Source organism: Hordeum vulgare, chromosome 1H (assembly GCF_904849725.1).
Source record: "Hordeum vulgare subsp. vulgare chromosome 1H, MorexV3_pseudomolecules_assembly, whole genome shotgun sequence".
Classification (NCBI taxonomy): Eukaryota; Viridiplantae; Streptophyta; class Magnoliopsida; order Poales; family Poaceae; genus Hordeum; species Hordeum vulgare.
Window position 1 is genome coordinate 20120477 of NC_058518.1, and position 14979 is coordinate 20135455.

The following is a 14979-nucleotide window of genomic DNA, read 5'->3' on the forward strand; positions in this document are numbered from 1 at the left end:
TGGGAAGATGTGTGGGTTGGGGAATATTCCCTTAGAACACAATTTTGGCCTTTATATGATATTTGTAATCAGGTGGATTGCAGTGTTGCCCAGGTCTGGGATGGCCATATACTTAGGTTGTCGTTTAGACGATGTGTTGATCAGGCAGGACTGGCTCTGTGGAACCAGTTGGTAGAAGTGGTTAAGCAGTCAAGGCTGTCTGGTAACCCGGATAAGCCTTTTTGGAGACTTGAATCAAAAGGTGTATATACAGTTAAGTCATTTTATCATCAGATTAACTTTGGGGGTGTGGTTTCTACCACATGATCGAGTCTATGGAAAGTGATATGTCCCCAAAAAATTCATGTTTTTCTGTGGTTATGTGCGCATAATAAGGTGTTAACTAGAGACAACTTAGAAAAACGTAGACCTGTTGATGATACTTCTTGCCTCTTCTGTAGCTGTAAAGAAACGGTGCAACATCTTTGGTTTGATTGTATCGTTGCTAGACAGGTATGGGGTTTCCTTGTGGAAACACTTAATATCCAAGACATTTTAAGTTTTGATGATGCGATTGTACTTTGGAGGAGGGATCATAAGAAGAATCGTGTGCTTAATATGATTATTGCTGCCTCCCTTTGGAGTGTTTGGAAACTTAGGAATGAAATGTGTTTTCAGGGGCGAGTTTGGAGAAATGTCAACTGCATTCTTGCAAAGCTGGGGATTCATCTCGATCAATGGAAGATCTTGCTCTCGGCGCGCTCAAGCAGAACTAATCCGTGGATTCATCAGGCAATTGGACAGACGGCGAGGGGAGCTTCTTCGCATTGCCTGGAGATGACCGTGGAGGGGCGAGATTAGGTGTTAGGCCTTTTTTCCTTTGAGTCTGTTGAACTCCCCAGTTTGGTGGCTATTTTGGCTTGCAATAAGTTCCAGCGTACTTTGGTTGTGAGGTATTGTTTAGGCTGCTGGTAGTTGGAGTTTCGTTGCTCTTTGTTCAGGATCTTTGCTTGCTTCATTTTAATAAAATGGGGCAGGGGGAAACCCCTTTCATTTTAAAAAAAAAACCCGGAGGAAGTAGATGTTAAATATCGCAGTAGAGAATGTAACAAAAATGGCTCACACTTTAGCTGCGCATGGCGCGTGTACGAGGAACGGGTGCCTAGAAACCTGGATGGGTCAATTCCGAGAGTTTGTAACAGAAGTTGTAGCTGGCGACGTGCCCGGCGTATTAAGTTAGTTAATGGATTGCTATGTTTTCCTTTAAGAAAAAACATGTAAGTTCACCGTGAAATGGAACACTACATGCATGCGTGTGGTCTTGTGTGGATCTTGGCCGCACACAAGATGCCAAAGCCGCCCATGCATTTTGAAGGACACGCACGAAGCTAGCCCAGATGCTGCTGCCGGTGAGAGAGACGCAAAGGCCAACAACACACGAGGGGGACGCAGTCACTAGTTGCGTTGCGTGGCGTGGTCACCGGCGCTGGTAGGTCCCGTGAGCTGGCGCGGATCATTGACCCCCCGGCCCGGCGTGCCACCACCTGGTTGTTGGCCGCTGTCTCTGTCTGTCTGGCCCGCTTCGCGCAAGACACCCCCGCGTCACCTGTATTTCCGTTCCACTCCATCCGTAGCTCTACGGCAATCCCTATCCATATGAGCTACTCTACTACAGTAGTACTACTCGCTAGCAAGTGACTGGACCGTAACGCGATACGCGAAACCACCAAGGGGCCAAACGAAAAACCGCTCGCATCTCGCGCCACATATACATACATTAACCTCGACGAGATGATTCTCTCACCCAACCACAATTTAAAACCCCGAGAATCATCCCTACGGATTTTACGAAAATGCCCCCGGAGCTCCTCGCTTGCCTCTTCCTGGCCCTCGTCGCCGTCTCCGCCTCCGGCGCGGCGGCGGCCCGGCGCCACCCGACCCCGGCGAACTCCACCGCCACGGGGAACCCGGTGTACATCTGGCCGCTGCCGAAGAACTTCACCTCCGGCACGCGGACCCTCGCCGTCGACCCCGACCTCGCGCTCGACCCGCGGGGCCCCGGCGGCGGCGCCTCGGCCGTCGCCGAGGCGTTCGGGAGGTACAGGTCCCTCATCTTCTCCCCGTGGGCGCACGCGGCCCGCCCCGCCTCGGCGGGGTACGACGTCGCCACGCTCACCGTCGTCGTCGCCTCCGCCGATGAGACGGTACGGCTGCTCTGTTCCTAGTGTTGCTATGCTCCGAGGTTTGGCTGTCGCTTGCTTCATCTGGGTAAGGGCGCGACGCCAGCGTGAGTTCTCTCCATTTTTTTTCTGGGATGCAGCTGGAGCTGGGAGTGGACGAGAGCTACACGATCTACATCGCGGTGGCGGGCGGCGCCAATTCCATCGTCAGCGGAGCAACCATAGAGGTGGTGTTTCTTCTCTTCCATTCCATCAGATACCTACGTTTTGAGTGATTTGATGAAATGCTTTGAGAGAATTTCAGCAAAATTCTCTCAAAATTACTCGTTGGTAGTGAGTAGATGTGGGGGCTGTTTTCCTGCAGATGCAGCATAATCTAATAATACAGTTTCTGTTTGGATGAACTTTTTTCGTTGGGATTTGGGCTAAAGCTTGCACATATTTTCGTGTGTTGTGAAATGTGGAAGCGAGCCTTTTCCGTTGGGAATTGGGCTAGATTTTTCCGTTGTAATTAGTTTCCTGTGTTTAATCGTGGAATGATGAATCATCATGATGTTTACTACTACAGAATTGGAACTAATAATTTGGATTGGAGGGCGTGGTACTCCATTTGCTATACATCTTGTGCATCTTTGATCTTTACATGCATGTAATGAACTCTAGGCACAAAACACTTTGACCTTGGGTTATCTTACGAGCAGCTGAGCAGCTGCCACGGGGAATGCTCACATTGCTATACATTACATCAATTGGATTTAAGTGATGGTCAATGGCTGTGGAGCACTTAACGACTACGGTTAGTTTCTGGCAATAGTACAGTGACAGGTGTTTGTATCTCAACTTAGTCCTTTTACATAAGACATTCTAACAGGTCTGTTAGATGCATGAGTTTTGACAATTGGAAATTAGTTTTGTCAGGAAGAAACTTATTTATATTTATAGAATTGTTCCACCTCTCTTCTATATGCACAAGCATAGTGTCACTGAAGCTAGTTTGTCTGCCCTTGTAGGCTAATACCATATATGGAGCTATTCGCGGATTAGAGGTATGGCCATGTTTTGCAGAATTTGAGATTTGAGGGACCCCCATTTGTATATATCTACGTTAATAACCTGCTACTTGTACACCTGTTTTACCATCTTTGAAGGGCTAGTTAGAGCTCATAGAATCTCCTGTGTGTGAGAATATTGGTCATAAGCACTCACTTGAAGATGCCTTTGGTCTGATTTATCCATTCACTAACCAGCATTACAATTTCCCCCCTTGTTGGATTATTTGACAGACATTCAGTCAGTTATGTGTTTTTAACTACGACACAAAAAATGTTGAAGTGCGCTATGCACCATGGTACATTCAGGATGAACCACGCTTTGCCTTCCGTGGCTTGATGCTAGGTAAAGTATCAATTACTCTAAGGCTTAAGCTAATATGACTGGGTAATTGACTGCAATGTAAATGGAGAATGGCATGATGATTAGTCTTCCCTCTGTCACTTCTGTTGCAGACACCTCAAGGCATTACCTCCCAGTTGATGTGATAAAGCAAGTCATTGACTCCATGTCATTTTCTAAGCTGGTAACCTATTATCTTTGGGATCATGCCAGTAGTTTACCTGAATTACCTCTCCTTCCTCCATAGCTTCATACTCAAACTAGAGTTGTGTCCAGTAGAACGTTCTTCATTGGCATATCATCGACGAACAATCTTTTCCATTGGAGATACCATCATATCCAAATCTATGGAAGGGTTCATATTCAAAATCAGAGCGGTACACAGTGGAAGATGCACGCTATATTGTCAGGTATGTAAAGTTTGTAATTTAACTTTGTATTTTATAATATTCTTTATATATTCTATTGTCAAGTTTTTTTATTTCACTTATGTACCTGACTGATCTTTTCTAATTGTTTTCACCGCGACTTCTCATCTGCAACTTCACAATGCTAAAGTTATGCTAAGAAAAGAGGTATGCTCTAGTTGATGAATTTTCTTGTCATCTTACTGTGTTCTAAAAAAATATATTTAAGAAATACAGATATGCAAAGGAAAGACACACTAATTCTGTAGAAAGTTACGAGGGATCATATATGTTAATTACACACTGACATGTTTACCGAACTCTTCATCATGTGTTCCTTAATGCTTGTGCAAACAATTAGTCTGCTGAAAAGGCTTCACGTTTTTACTATTATTTTACTTCTCTCAGGTATTCATGTCATGGCGGAGATTGACGTACCTGGTCATGCAGAATCATGGTGAGTTTGCCTGTAGACTTCATGATACTGTATTATGTTTGGATACCTTTTTTTTTTCTCGGTTGGTCCGTAATGTAAACCTAGTTACTCCTGTACAAAATATTAAAAAAAAGCACCTGTTGTTTTGTATATCATTTAGCTGCAAAGTTTTGTTTAACCAAACAGGTTGTTGCTCCAGGCTCCCATGATTGAGTACATCAATATTTAATCACTATTTGTGCTATCTGATTAATTAGATGTATTACACACTTGTGTATCCAACTACCCAAGCAACTGAAGATTTAGTAAATAGGTTACCTGACTACGCAAGCAATCATTGCAGATTAAATGTTTTATTTTTCATGGTTCTTGTTATATGAACTTATGGAGTACCCATTTGTTTTCTGCTCTACAAAATTTATTCATGCTTTTAAACATCTGCAGGGGAAATGGATATCCAAAACTTTGGCCTTCTCTTAGCTGTACAGAGCCATTAGATGTTTCTAGTAATTTCACATTCGAAGTAATAACTGGAATTTTGTCTGGTTAGTTCCTCTTTTATCCCTTTTTTCTTGCAAAGTTCAGTTAACCTATTGAAGCAGAACCACCCAGGGTCTTACTGGCTAATACCATAGATGGTAGGCTAGCCAGCCTGGTTTCGAACAGCAGCTTCCCCTTGATTAAAATTGAGGCCTAGTTCCTCTTGGGCCTTACTCCCAAAAAAGTCAATTCATTTAAGAATTAACTAGTTATGTTCAATGTCAACTCCCTTGCTATTTATGTTTGACCTTGAGTGTTATTTTTCTTCGAAAGTAAACAAGAAAAGAATGTGAAATGTAAGACAGGAAAGGCACATTATACATTTATGCCATTCAACATATATATCACAGTTCACATTTGTATTTGGTGCTTTACCTAGTAGTGGTCCTTCACAGGTGAGTATTAAAATGGACCGAATAACTCAACTTTGCCTATATTTTACCATTATAAGCTTACTCGTGAAGTTATTTAATTAACTATATAATTTCATGAACCAATAATTTGTTAGAAACATCTGACATGCCTTCTGTAGGACCTAGCCAATAACTGTATGTCCTATATTGGATTGGACATTTAGGTTTTGTAGAAGCATGTGCAGGCTATATTGACCACATAAGCAGTGCAAGGCATACATAATTCTGTATAGCTGGAGTAGGACCATCGTCCTGTACAATATCTGCCGATCAAATAATCATAATAATGTTCCACAACAATGACCCCACTGTCAATGGCAGTTCTGGGACATTGTCTGTTTCCTGCAATACAACTGATCTTCTGACTTGAAATTTACTTTCCTTTTTTTCAGATATGAGAAAAATCTTTCCATTTGGGTTGTTTCACCTTGGTGGTGATGAAGTATATACAGGTTGGTCTGCTTCTCTTGCCTAACAGAAAGCAGTTTGTTAGTAAGAACTTACAAGTTGCAAGTTCCGAAAGTGGAGCAATAATCTTCCAATTAAACTGCTAAGAGAGAACCTCTTATATGAAGACAATCTTGTGTGCGTGTACCAAATAGGAATACCTCAGTTTCAAGTTGTAGGTTGTATGTGCCTTAAAAGGGACACATGTTATTTGTACCCAATGAAGTTGCCACATAAGTAGGCGTATACCAGTTCAACATATTTTTGGGTACAGGATGATAGAAAGATGCATACTGTTATACAAATGTTCTGTTGTCTTACTGAGGTTTTGTTCTTTCTCTGAAAATTATCCACCTCATTCTGATATCCATCGCAGGTTGCTGGAATTTAACACCCCATGTGAAGCAGTGGTATGAATTACTGTCTGTGTACTTTATTTCATGAATTATTTTTCAGTCTTGTGTTAGACGGTCTTTTCATTTGATTACTGAGCACCAACTATGACAGGCTTGATGAACGCAACATGACTACAAAGGAAGCTTACAAATACTTCGTGCTGAAAGCTCAGGAGATAGCAATCGATCTTAACTGGATTCCTGTAAATTGGTCTGCGCATTACATCCTTCATTAAATTTATTTATTTTATTTAGAAGAGAAAGAGGTTTCATTTACCATTCGTCTGTGGCATTGGGACCCTCTTCATTCTGCAGGGAGGAAACCTTCAACTCATTCGGAGAAAGCCTCAATCCCCGGACTGTTGTGCATAACTGGTAATTCATAAGTCTGTTTTGAGCAACTGAATCAGTTTGCGACAACCATGTTCGAATACCCATTATCCAAGATACGCATAAGCTGAATCTTCACATATTTCAGGTTGGGTCCTGGAGTCTGCCCTAAAGTTGTTGCAAAGGGTCTGAGATGTATAATGAGTAACCAAGGTGTATGGTACCTTGATCATCTTGATGTTCCGTGGGAACAAGTCTACACGGCCGAGCCACTTGCAGGAATAAACGACACAGCACAACAAAAGCTGGTACTAGGTGGAGAGGTTTGCATGTGGGGTGAGACGGCAGACACCTCTGATGTTCAACAAACAATATGGCCACGAGCAGCTGCGGCAGCAGGTATGAACTATACAAGTTGGGAGGCTTTCGTTGCTTCCTCCTTTTTCATTCTATTATTTCTCTAGGAGCTTATGTGTCGCTATCAAAATAATACAGAGCGTATGTGGAGTCAGTTGGAGGCCATTTCCGCCCAAGACCTGGAAACAACCGTCCTGGCTCGGCTACACTACTTCAGATGCCTGCTGAATCACCGTGGAATCGCTGCAGCTCCAGTCACAAACTTCTATGCTCGGCGACCTCCGATCGGCCCTGGATCATGTTTTCTGCAGTAAACCGATCATGCAAAGCGGAAGATACACACGAGGGGGTTTGGCCTTGCCTCCTTACACCCCCCACACTCTACCAAATTGGTGTTGTCACTTCTACTGTATCATTTCCTGTAAGTTCACTCGCATCATATTATACACCCGTGACAATAAAAGCCCTTGATCCTTCCCCGTGTATTTCACCCCGAAACTCTAATAAAACCCCAGCTTTGCTCGATCCGTCCGGAGAAAAGGCGGTCGCCGATGTAACAGTATTATTCGCGTGCCTTTTCAACAGTCGTGTTTGTTGAACACGAGTGTCCGGATCAACATTTGCAACTGGCCAATAGGCCAAGCAGGGCTCCTTTGAACTGGTAAAAGAGAGGTGATGTGAATCTCAGTGTGTGGATATTTCAACTGTCTCTACTCTTACATTTGGATATTTTGGACCCCCATCACTGTCATTCATCACCCTTTTCCTGGATTTGTCTTTGACCTCAAAACACCCTTGCTTGCCCCAGTGCCCTTGCTGGTCCAAGACCGCATTAATGGCGCGTGCGATCTACGACAAACATGTGGGCTGTTCCTTGCTTGGAGATGAGAACAAATTTCTGGCCATCTATCTTTCCCAAAAGGAAAAATCATTCCCAGAAAATGAAGAAGTTTTGGTCATTTGTTACAGGTCGTTGTCCTACCATGTCACAATCCTTTGGCCATATATATCTGCTGCCTTTGGCCATTGTTTAGTTTTGCAGTGAAGCTGAAGCAAGGAATACTGCCATAAATAATTGGGCTGCTGTCTGAAGCCTTTTTCATTGTACCGGAAATGAGAGAAAGATTGGCTCTTGCCTCTTGGACCATTGATGTTGACTGAGGGAGGTTCTTGGGATAGTGGTATTTTTTTCCTAGTCTGATCATGACGGCTATCTACAATTCGCTGCTAGTAGCCTCATTTCTCCCTCGTCCTACCCAAAAACACTCACTCTGTCTCATATTAATTGTCGTTCAAATGGATGTATCTAGATACCCATGTTAACGACAATTATGACAGTGGGCGTGGTTGTTTCTTCTGGTGATACGGGAACTAGTTTAGCTCTCATTTCGAACATAGGAGTTCAAACATAGATTTACTTTTTCCGATATGGATTTGTTTGGCGAATTTTGCGATAAGTTATTGATGCTGACTGAAGGGGTTGCTTGGAGAATTTTGTGGTGATACCAAAAATAGTTTAGGGCTCGTTTGGAATAGAGGAATTCAAGAGTTTATTATTTTCTCTGAGGTGGATTTTCTGGCAAATTTTGCGATAAATTACCGCTGTTCCAAGCATGCCCTTACTACATACTCCCTCCGTGCCAAAATAGGTGTCTCAAGTTTATATTAACTCTAGTGCAAAATTATAGACACTTATTTTGAAACGGAGGGAGTATAATATTTGTATTACGGTCTCCCACCTCTGGTACAGACAAAAGATAGATGACGAAAGAAAGAAAAACTCCAGAATAAAATTATTTGTTACCATGAAAATGTTGTTTCAGTTGAGGGGGAAGTCTAATAATTACGAGTAGTAGAAGAAAATAAGAATACATAGTTTCTTACTGTCACTGGTGGGTGTGGAGTGAGCATCACAGTTCACAACAGCGACAGCTGCGCGCACAAGGAAACAATGGACCTTACGTATTGACCAGGATTGGCATTATTTCTAAATCAATCAATAATAAACCAATGGTATATATACGAACAAATTTTAGTTATTGGGCCTTGACCAGCTGACCACATATAAAAACAAACAAGAGCATGCGACCACCTATACAATTATAAGAACGCTGGACTTATCATACGTTCCATGCATATCCGCAGTAGTTTGTTGATTTGACTGACCATTTTTAAGATATTCTGGAATGAAAATGGCCGAGTATTCCGGTCTCCTGCATCTTACGTTGCATGGGGTATAATAACATGACCATAATTTTACCGCAAAACGTTGAAAATAACGTCGACACCGCATGAGGTCTTTCTTCATCAAATCTCCGTGCATGTTTCCGGCTTGGCGCCTTCCTCTTGTATTGTTGTTCGATATTTAATTTCATCTATTTTCCACCTTGTTTTTATCTCGAACTCTAGCTTTGTTCCCTCCTTACGGTTGTGATGACCAATTCACATTACTTGTATGATGAAACACTTGTGATATTACGTGAGAAATGGCATTTGTCAACACCATGAGAGGACCTTGATCGTCAAACCTCTATGTGCATTTACGGCTTTACGTGCCTTCCTTCTGTAGTGTGGCATTACTTAATATCACCATGTTTTTGTCCCGATTTTCTGGATTTGCCTTTGAATTCGGCCGTGATACTACCAATTTTTGACCATACTTGTATGGTAAAACAAGTGTGTTATGACATGAGAAATGGGTTGTGCCTGAACCGAATGAGGTCTTTGATTTACTTAATTATATCTGTTTTCATCCCGATTTCCAACCATACACCCTCCATTTTTATTTTCGGAGGACAAAATCCAAATAACTCGAGTCAACGTCGCGTTAGTACTTAGTTTCGCCGGTTCTCACCGTCATTTCATCCCGATTTCCTGCTTGGCTTCTTCCTCTCCTAATATGTCGGTACTCAATTCCGACAGTTTCAACCCCCATTTCATCCTGATTTTCGGCCTCTCGCCTTCCTCTCCCGACATGGCGGTACTTGATCGCCCTTTCATCCCGTTTTCCGCCTTTCCGCCCTTCTTTCTACGCTAGGCTATGGGCAAAAATTGTGGCCAATGGTAGTACCACAAATTGGGCGTTCCCCGTGGGCATTGGGCGAAGAGCAGGTGCACCTAACATTTTGTCCAACTTGTCCCGTTCCCCTCTCGTGCGCCGAGGCCAGCCAGTCAACACGACCGCTCCCGTCAAACCCACCGTCCGATCCGCCCCCGCACGGATCTCCAGGCGCATCCGACGCCCTCCTCCTCAAAACCCTCACCCGCTTACGCTTCGGCCCTTCTTCTCTCCTCCTTCCACCTTCCCCTCCCCCGAGACCGGCGCCGCTCGATCTCCCGATCTGCTCGCTCCGGCCCGCCGACGATCCGCGCCGGGCGCTCCCGATTCGACGCGAGGGCGGCCAGTGCCCGGATCAGGTGCGCGCTTCCGCGGATTTTTTTTCTCTTTGGTTCTTGGGGGCGGCGGGATGGGGAATAATGGTGGGTGAATCTTGTGGTTTGGCGCAGGTGGGGGCGCGGGACTCGTGGCCCATGGCCAACCCCGACGACGGCGGCGGCGGGCGCAAGTTCTGGCGCTCCGCGTCGTGGTCGGCGTCCCGGGCCGCCGAGGCGGCGCCGGAGGCGGCGCCGCTCCCGCCCCGGATGGGCCCGCCGCCGCTCACCCCGCGGTCCAAGGGCCGGGCCTGCCTCCCGCCGCTGCAGCCGCTCGCCATCACCCGCCGCAGCCTGGACGAGTGGCCCAAGGCGGGCTCCGACGACGTGGGCGAGTGGCCTAACCCCACCACCCCCGGCGCGTCCAAGGCGGGCGGCGGCCCGGGCTCCGCCAAGCCCGGGGAGGGCCTCCGGCTCGACCTCTCCACCCTCCGCTCGCAGGGCCGCAAGGACCAGATCGCCTTCTTCGACAAGGAGTGCTCCAAGGTGGCCGACCACGTCTACCTCGGCGGCGACGCCGTCGCCAAGAACCGCGACATCCTGCGCAAGAACGGCATCACCCACGTCCTCAACTGCGTCGGCTTCGTCTGCCCCGAGTACTTCAAGTCGGACCTCATCTACCGCACGCTCTGGCTGCAGGACAGCCCCACCGAGGACATCACCAGCATCCTCTACGACGTGTTTGATTACTTCGAGGACGTGAGGGAGCAGGCCGGCCGCGTGTTCGTGCATTGCTGCCAGGGGGTCTCGCGCTCCACCTCGCTGGTCATCGCGTATCTGATGTGGAGGGAAGGGCAGAGCTTCGACGACGCCTTCCAGTTTGTGAAGGCCGCCAGGGGGATCGCGAATCCCAACATGGGGTTCGCATGCCAGCTGCTTCAGTGCCAGAAGCGGGTGCATGCCATTCCTCTGTCCCCAAACTCGGTGCTCAGGATGTATCGGTTGGCACCTCACTCGCCCTATGCTCCACTGCATCTGGTGCCCAAAATGCTGAACGAGCCCTCGCCTGCGGCCCTCGACTCTAGGGGTGCATTCATAGTTCATGTGCTCTCGTCGATTTATGTTTGGGTTGGAATTAAATGTGATACGGTAATGGAGAAGGATGCGAGAGCGGCAGCTTTTCAGGTGGTGAGGTATGAGAAGGTGCAGGGGCAGATCAAAGTTGTCAGAGAAGGGTTGGAGCAACCTGAATTTTGGGACGCCTTTTCCAGTGCACCTATTAATTCAGACAGCAAAATGAAGCTTGGCAAGGAGCAGATTGATTCACCATCCAGGACTGGCGTCGGAAGCCGGAGAGTGGAGTCTTATGATTCTGACTTTGATCTCGTCCAGAAAGCGATAGCTGGGGGTGTTGTTCCAGCATTCTCGTCTTCTGGGACTGGAGATGAGACCCATCTTCCAGCGAGAGAAAGTAGTTGGAGTTTACTAAGGCGCAAGTTTATCTCAAGATCACTATCTCGAGTTTATTCAGATTCTGCTCTGATAAGGGACTTGGATCCACGGGTACAGCACTTGACTGCAGAGGCATCAATATCACCGCCTTTCCTTTCTCCGAGCTCTCTCTCATCGGATTCAACCATTAGTTCAAAGTACAGTTCAGACTCACCTTCCCTGTCACCTTCAACTAGCTCCCCACCGTCACTTGGTCATTCACCTGCTTCATCTAATTTGCCACACGCTTTGGTGCCATCATCTAGGTCTCCTCTTCGCCAGTCATCTAATGCGGAACATTCAAAGCCTGTCCTGGGATCAACACGCTCTCCGTCCAAGGTCTCGTCTATAGCAGAAAGAAGAGGAGGATTTTCAGGTCTGAAGCTACCATCACTCCCAAAGGAGCTAGTATTGCCACCACGGGCACCATCTATTCACAAAGCAGAGGAAGTCACGGATAAGGCTAATACCAATGGTGTGGCACAGCTTATTGGTGTTTCTTGCCCAGAGAAATGCACCGGAACTAGTTCAACAGCAACTGACAGCAACTCAGAGGCTACTGCCCACAGTGAGACCATATTAATTGAGCATACTAACTCAGAGGCCTGTAATTATGTTCAACTACTAGCCTACCGATGGCCCTGCATGGAGAAGCTGACTGCATTCGCTCGCAAGGATCTTGACCCAAAAACAGTTTTTATTTTTGTTGCTCCTAATGCCAGCAGAAGTGCAGAAGCAGTTAAAATGGTATGCGTATGGGTAGGAGGTGAATATGAGTGCAGCAAAGGCGTTGACAGTATTGATTGGCAGCAAGTTGCTGGTGATTTTCTTAATCAGAAGGGGTTCAACAACACTCTTCCTGTTAAGGTGCGTGCACGCTATACATATTATTTTGTGTATTCTGGTCTGCTTGTTAACTTGTATGTTTAGGTCCCACTTGATATTCGTAAATTGTGTAGAAGATAGAAGACTACCTTTTTAGTTTCTAGGTCATAGTTTTAGATGACTGACTGTATTTAGTGACAGCATGCTCGGATATGTTTTCACAACTGCCAAACTTTTGGCAAGTGGCAATATTTAGTTAAATCCCGGTCTATAGGAATCCAACATTTACTATTGACCAGTGCTTATTGTTCTCATATCTTGAGCCTCTTATCCTTTGTGATTGTTGATAGTAGCATTAATGTTCTCTTAATTTGGGAAAATGGGCCATATTTTATCCTATTATTATGTAATACGATTGTACATGGGCGAATCATTTCATGGCACATCGCATAAATGTAATTCTACAATCATTACAAATTGCATAAACGCCTACATTTTAAAGTCCAACCCTTGGTAACTGGTAATACCTCTAGCCCCACCACCTTATTGATCTTTGAATGCTGTGTCATCCAGATACTTGAATCAGAAAGTCAAACTGTTTTTCCTTCTTTAAGACAAGTGCACCATGCTAATGTCTTTTCGGAGCTATCTTTTATCGAAAGTAATCACTAGACAGAGATGTTGGGTATGTTCATATATGGTTATGGACCACAAAATTCACAACCTCATATAGGAATAGACTTGTGGTTAGCAAGGGAAGTCCCGTCAGTTTACTTCTGTAACTGGTATGTGTAATTAGCCGGTTATAACCCCTGTTGATCTTTAAACAATACAGGTTTTCAAGGAGCATGAAACCGAGAATCTTTTGGAGGTGCTGGATGCTCGTTAACAGTAGGTCAGGGTATTCTACTAGCTTAACAAACTGCCGCAAACTATCAATTCAATGAAGGCATTTCCTCCAGCATCGCTCCATGCAGTGGCGACTGTCAGGCGAGGTATAAGTCATGACAACCCTTCCCTCCTGAACATATAGGCTACAGATTCCATTTAGTAGAGCAGATGGATTGGCAATTTGTGCCTTGTTTTTTTTTTCCTACTTGCTTGTGTCAAAATGGCAGGAGTCTGCCAGAGCGTTGTATCTGTGTGAATTAACACACAGAGATTGGGTTTTGGCGCAACCGGGTGTATATTATCCGTTTCACTGTAATGTAAGCCCATAGGCCGGGAGATTGCTGTTGTCGTTTTTATACCCCCCTGGAAATCATGTACATCTCAGGGAAGAACAGATTTGTAATCCTCCTGGCCTACAGGTGTCTCTGCTGGTCTTAACTCTTAACCTGGAACTCGGCTATTTGCTGTCCTGCTCATGTTCGTATTAGCAGTGTACTTCTGACTCTGGTCATATTCATACTTGCTATCATCATACACAGTTCCTAGTTTCCAAGAATTTGCCATTTAATTTTGTCATTGCTTGCCCTTGTGAAATTCATGCAGCCAATATTCCATCCTTTCAATTGCCATTAATTTTTTTGGGGTCAATTTGTTAGTCACAGGCGGCCTGAATTTGTTTGTGCTTTTCATTTCAAGTCTTCTCCCGTGTGCTAGAATGGGATGTTATAGAGATGGTATTAAAATTGGAAAAAGAAAAGCAAGCCTGGTTCTGGAACATTTTTATATTTTTTTAGGGACATAGTTCAAGTAAATTAAAGGAATTCAAAACACGTGGTACCATGCAATTCCAAGAAACTAAAATCATCTTAACTATCCAAGAAATACCAAGGAAGCATTACGTTGATTTCGGTAAATCTAAACAAAGCATGTTTATTGAACACCACATGTTGATTTCGGTAAATCTAAACAAAGCATGTTTATTGAACACCACATGAAACGCAAAACATCTGTACAAGAACATTACTGTAGAAAACATTAATCAACCGTAGTAGATGAAAGCAGCGCAACGGCCGTGAAGAACATTAGATAAGGCAGTACACCGCCCGTGCATGAATGACATAAATTTCTGCATCCATGCATGGTTGTTGTGTTGAATTTATATATCCAGATCCATTGCGTGGTTGTTGTGTTGAATTTATATATCGAGTTAAAGACGGCACCCTTTCTCTTTCTTTCTTAAAAGGATTGGGGAGCAGCCAGAAGGAAATATAGCTGCTTCAGTAACCAATGAGGAAATCTCACCATGAATTTTGGTAATGGATGGAAAATGGGGCAACCACTGCGTAGTGTCCAGTAGACTAGCAGTAGCACATGCATAAGTCAGGCTACAGGTGGGCACGGGCTCTCCGCGGCGCCCACTAATTTTTGTAAGTGGACACCCATGGATTGGGTTACAAATTATGTGGGATATGTGGGCTTTCCCACGAAACCTACATCGAACCCACCTGTGTTCACATCCTTGCT

At 45.0% G+C, this 14979-nt stretch overlaps 2 protein-coding genes across 3 annotated transcripts; both read left to right on the top strand.

Annotated features, from left to right (window-relative positions):
* The first annotated feature begins 1792 nt into the window (after positions 1-1792).
* On the top strand, positions 1793-7403 carry LOC123452215 (beta-hexosaminidase 1). The gene is made up of 15 exons (XM_045128864.1): positions 1793-2183; positions 2300-2386; positions 3170-3205; positions 3443-3554; positions 3665-3735; positions 3831-3961; positions 4110-4126; positions 4367-4415; positions 4839-4939; positions 5740-5799; positions 6171-6204; positions 6302-6400; positions 6505-6564; positions 6668-6918; positions 7015-7403. Exons 1-15 carry the CDS (start codon positions 1833-1835, stop codon positions 7188-7190), a joined length of 1635 nt encoding a protein of 544 aa, XP_044984799.1. The 5' UTR covers positions 1793-1832; the 3' UTR covers positions 7191-7403.
* A 2787-nt stretch (positions 7404-10190) lies between these two features.
* LOC123452299 (protein-tyrosine-phosphatase MKP1) lies at positions 10191-14008 on the top strand. 2 transcript variants are annotated; one of them, XM_045128973.1, is made up of 3 exons: positions 10191-10293; positions 10384-12606; positions 13400-14008. In XM_045128973.1, the coding sequence occupies exons 2-3, from the start codon at positions 10408-10410 to the stop codon at positions 13451-13453; spliced, it is 2253 nt and encodes a 750-aa protein (XP_044984908.1). In that variant the 5' UTR covers positions 10191-10293; positions 10384-10407; the 3' UTR covers positions 13454-14008. The 2 variants fall into 2 exon arrangements, with proteins under 2 accessions (XP_044984908.1, XP_044984979.1); XM_045129044.1 differs by lacking the exon at positions 10191-10293 and having other exon boundaries at positions 10542-11897; positions 12006-12606.
* The last annotated feature ends 971 nt before the right edge of the window (positions 14009-14979 follow it).

Coding starts and splice junctions, on each gene's coding strand:
- LOC123452299 (XM_045128973.1), top strand. CDS start 10,408: ATGGCCAACCCCGACGACGGCGGCGGCGGGCGCAAGTTCTGGCGCTCC. Junction 12,607..13,399: donor ACAACACTCTTCCTGTTAAG/GTGCGTGCACGC, acceptor TAAACAATACAG/GTTTTCAAGGAGCATGAAAC.
- LOC123452215 (XM_045128864.1), top strand. CDS start 1,833: ATGCCCCCGGAGCTCCTCGCTTGCCTCTTCCTGGCCCTCGTCGCCGTC. Junction 3,206..3,442: donor GAGCTATTCGCGGATTAGAG/GTATGGCCATGT, acceptor ATTATTTGACAG/ACATTCAGTCAGTTATGTGT. Junction 6,565..6,667: donor CGGACTGTTGTGCATAACTG/GTAATTCATAAG, acceptor CACATATTTCAG/GTTGGGTCCTGGAGTCTGCC.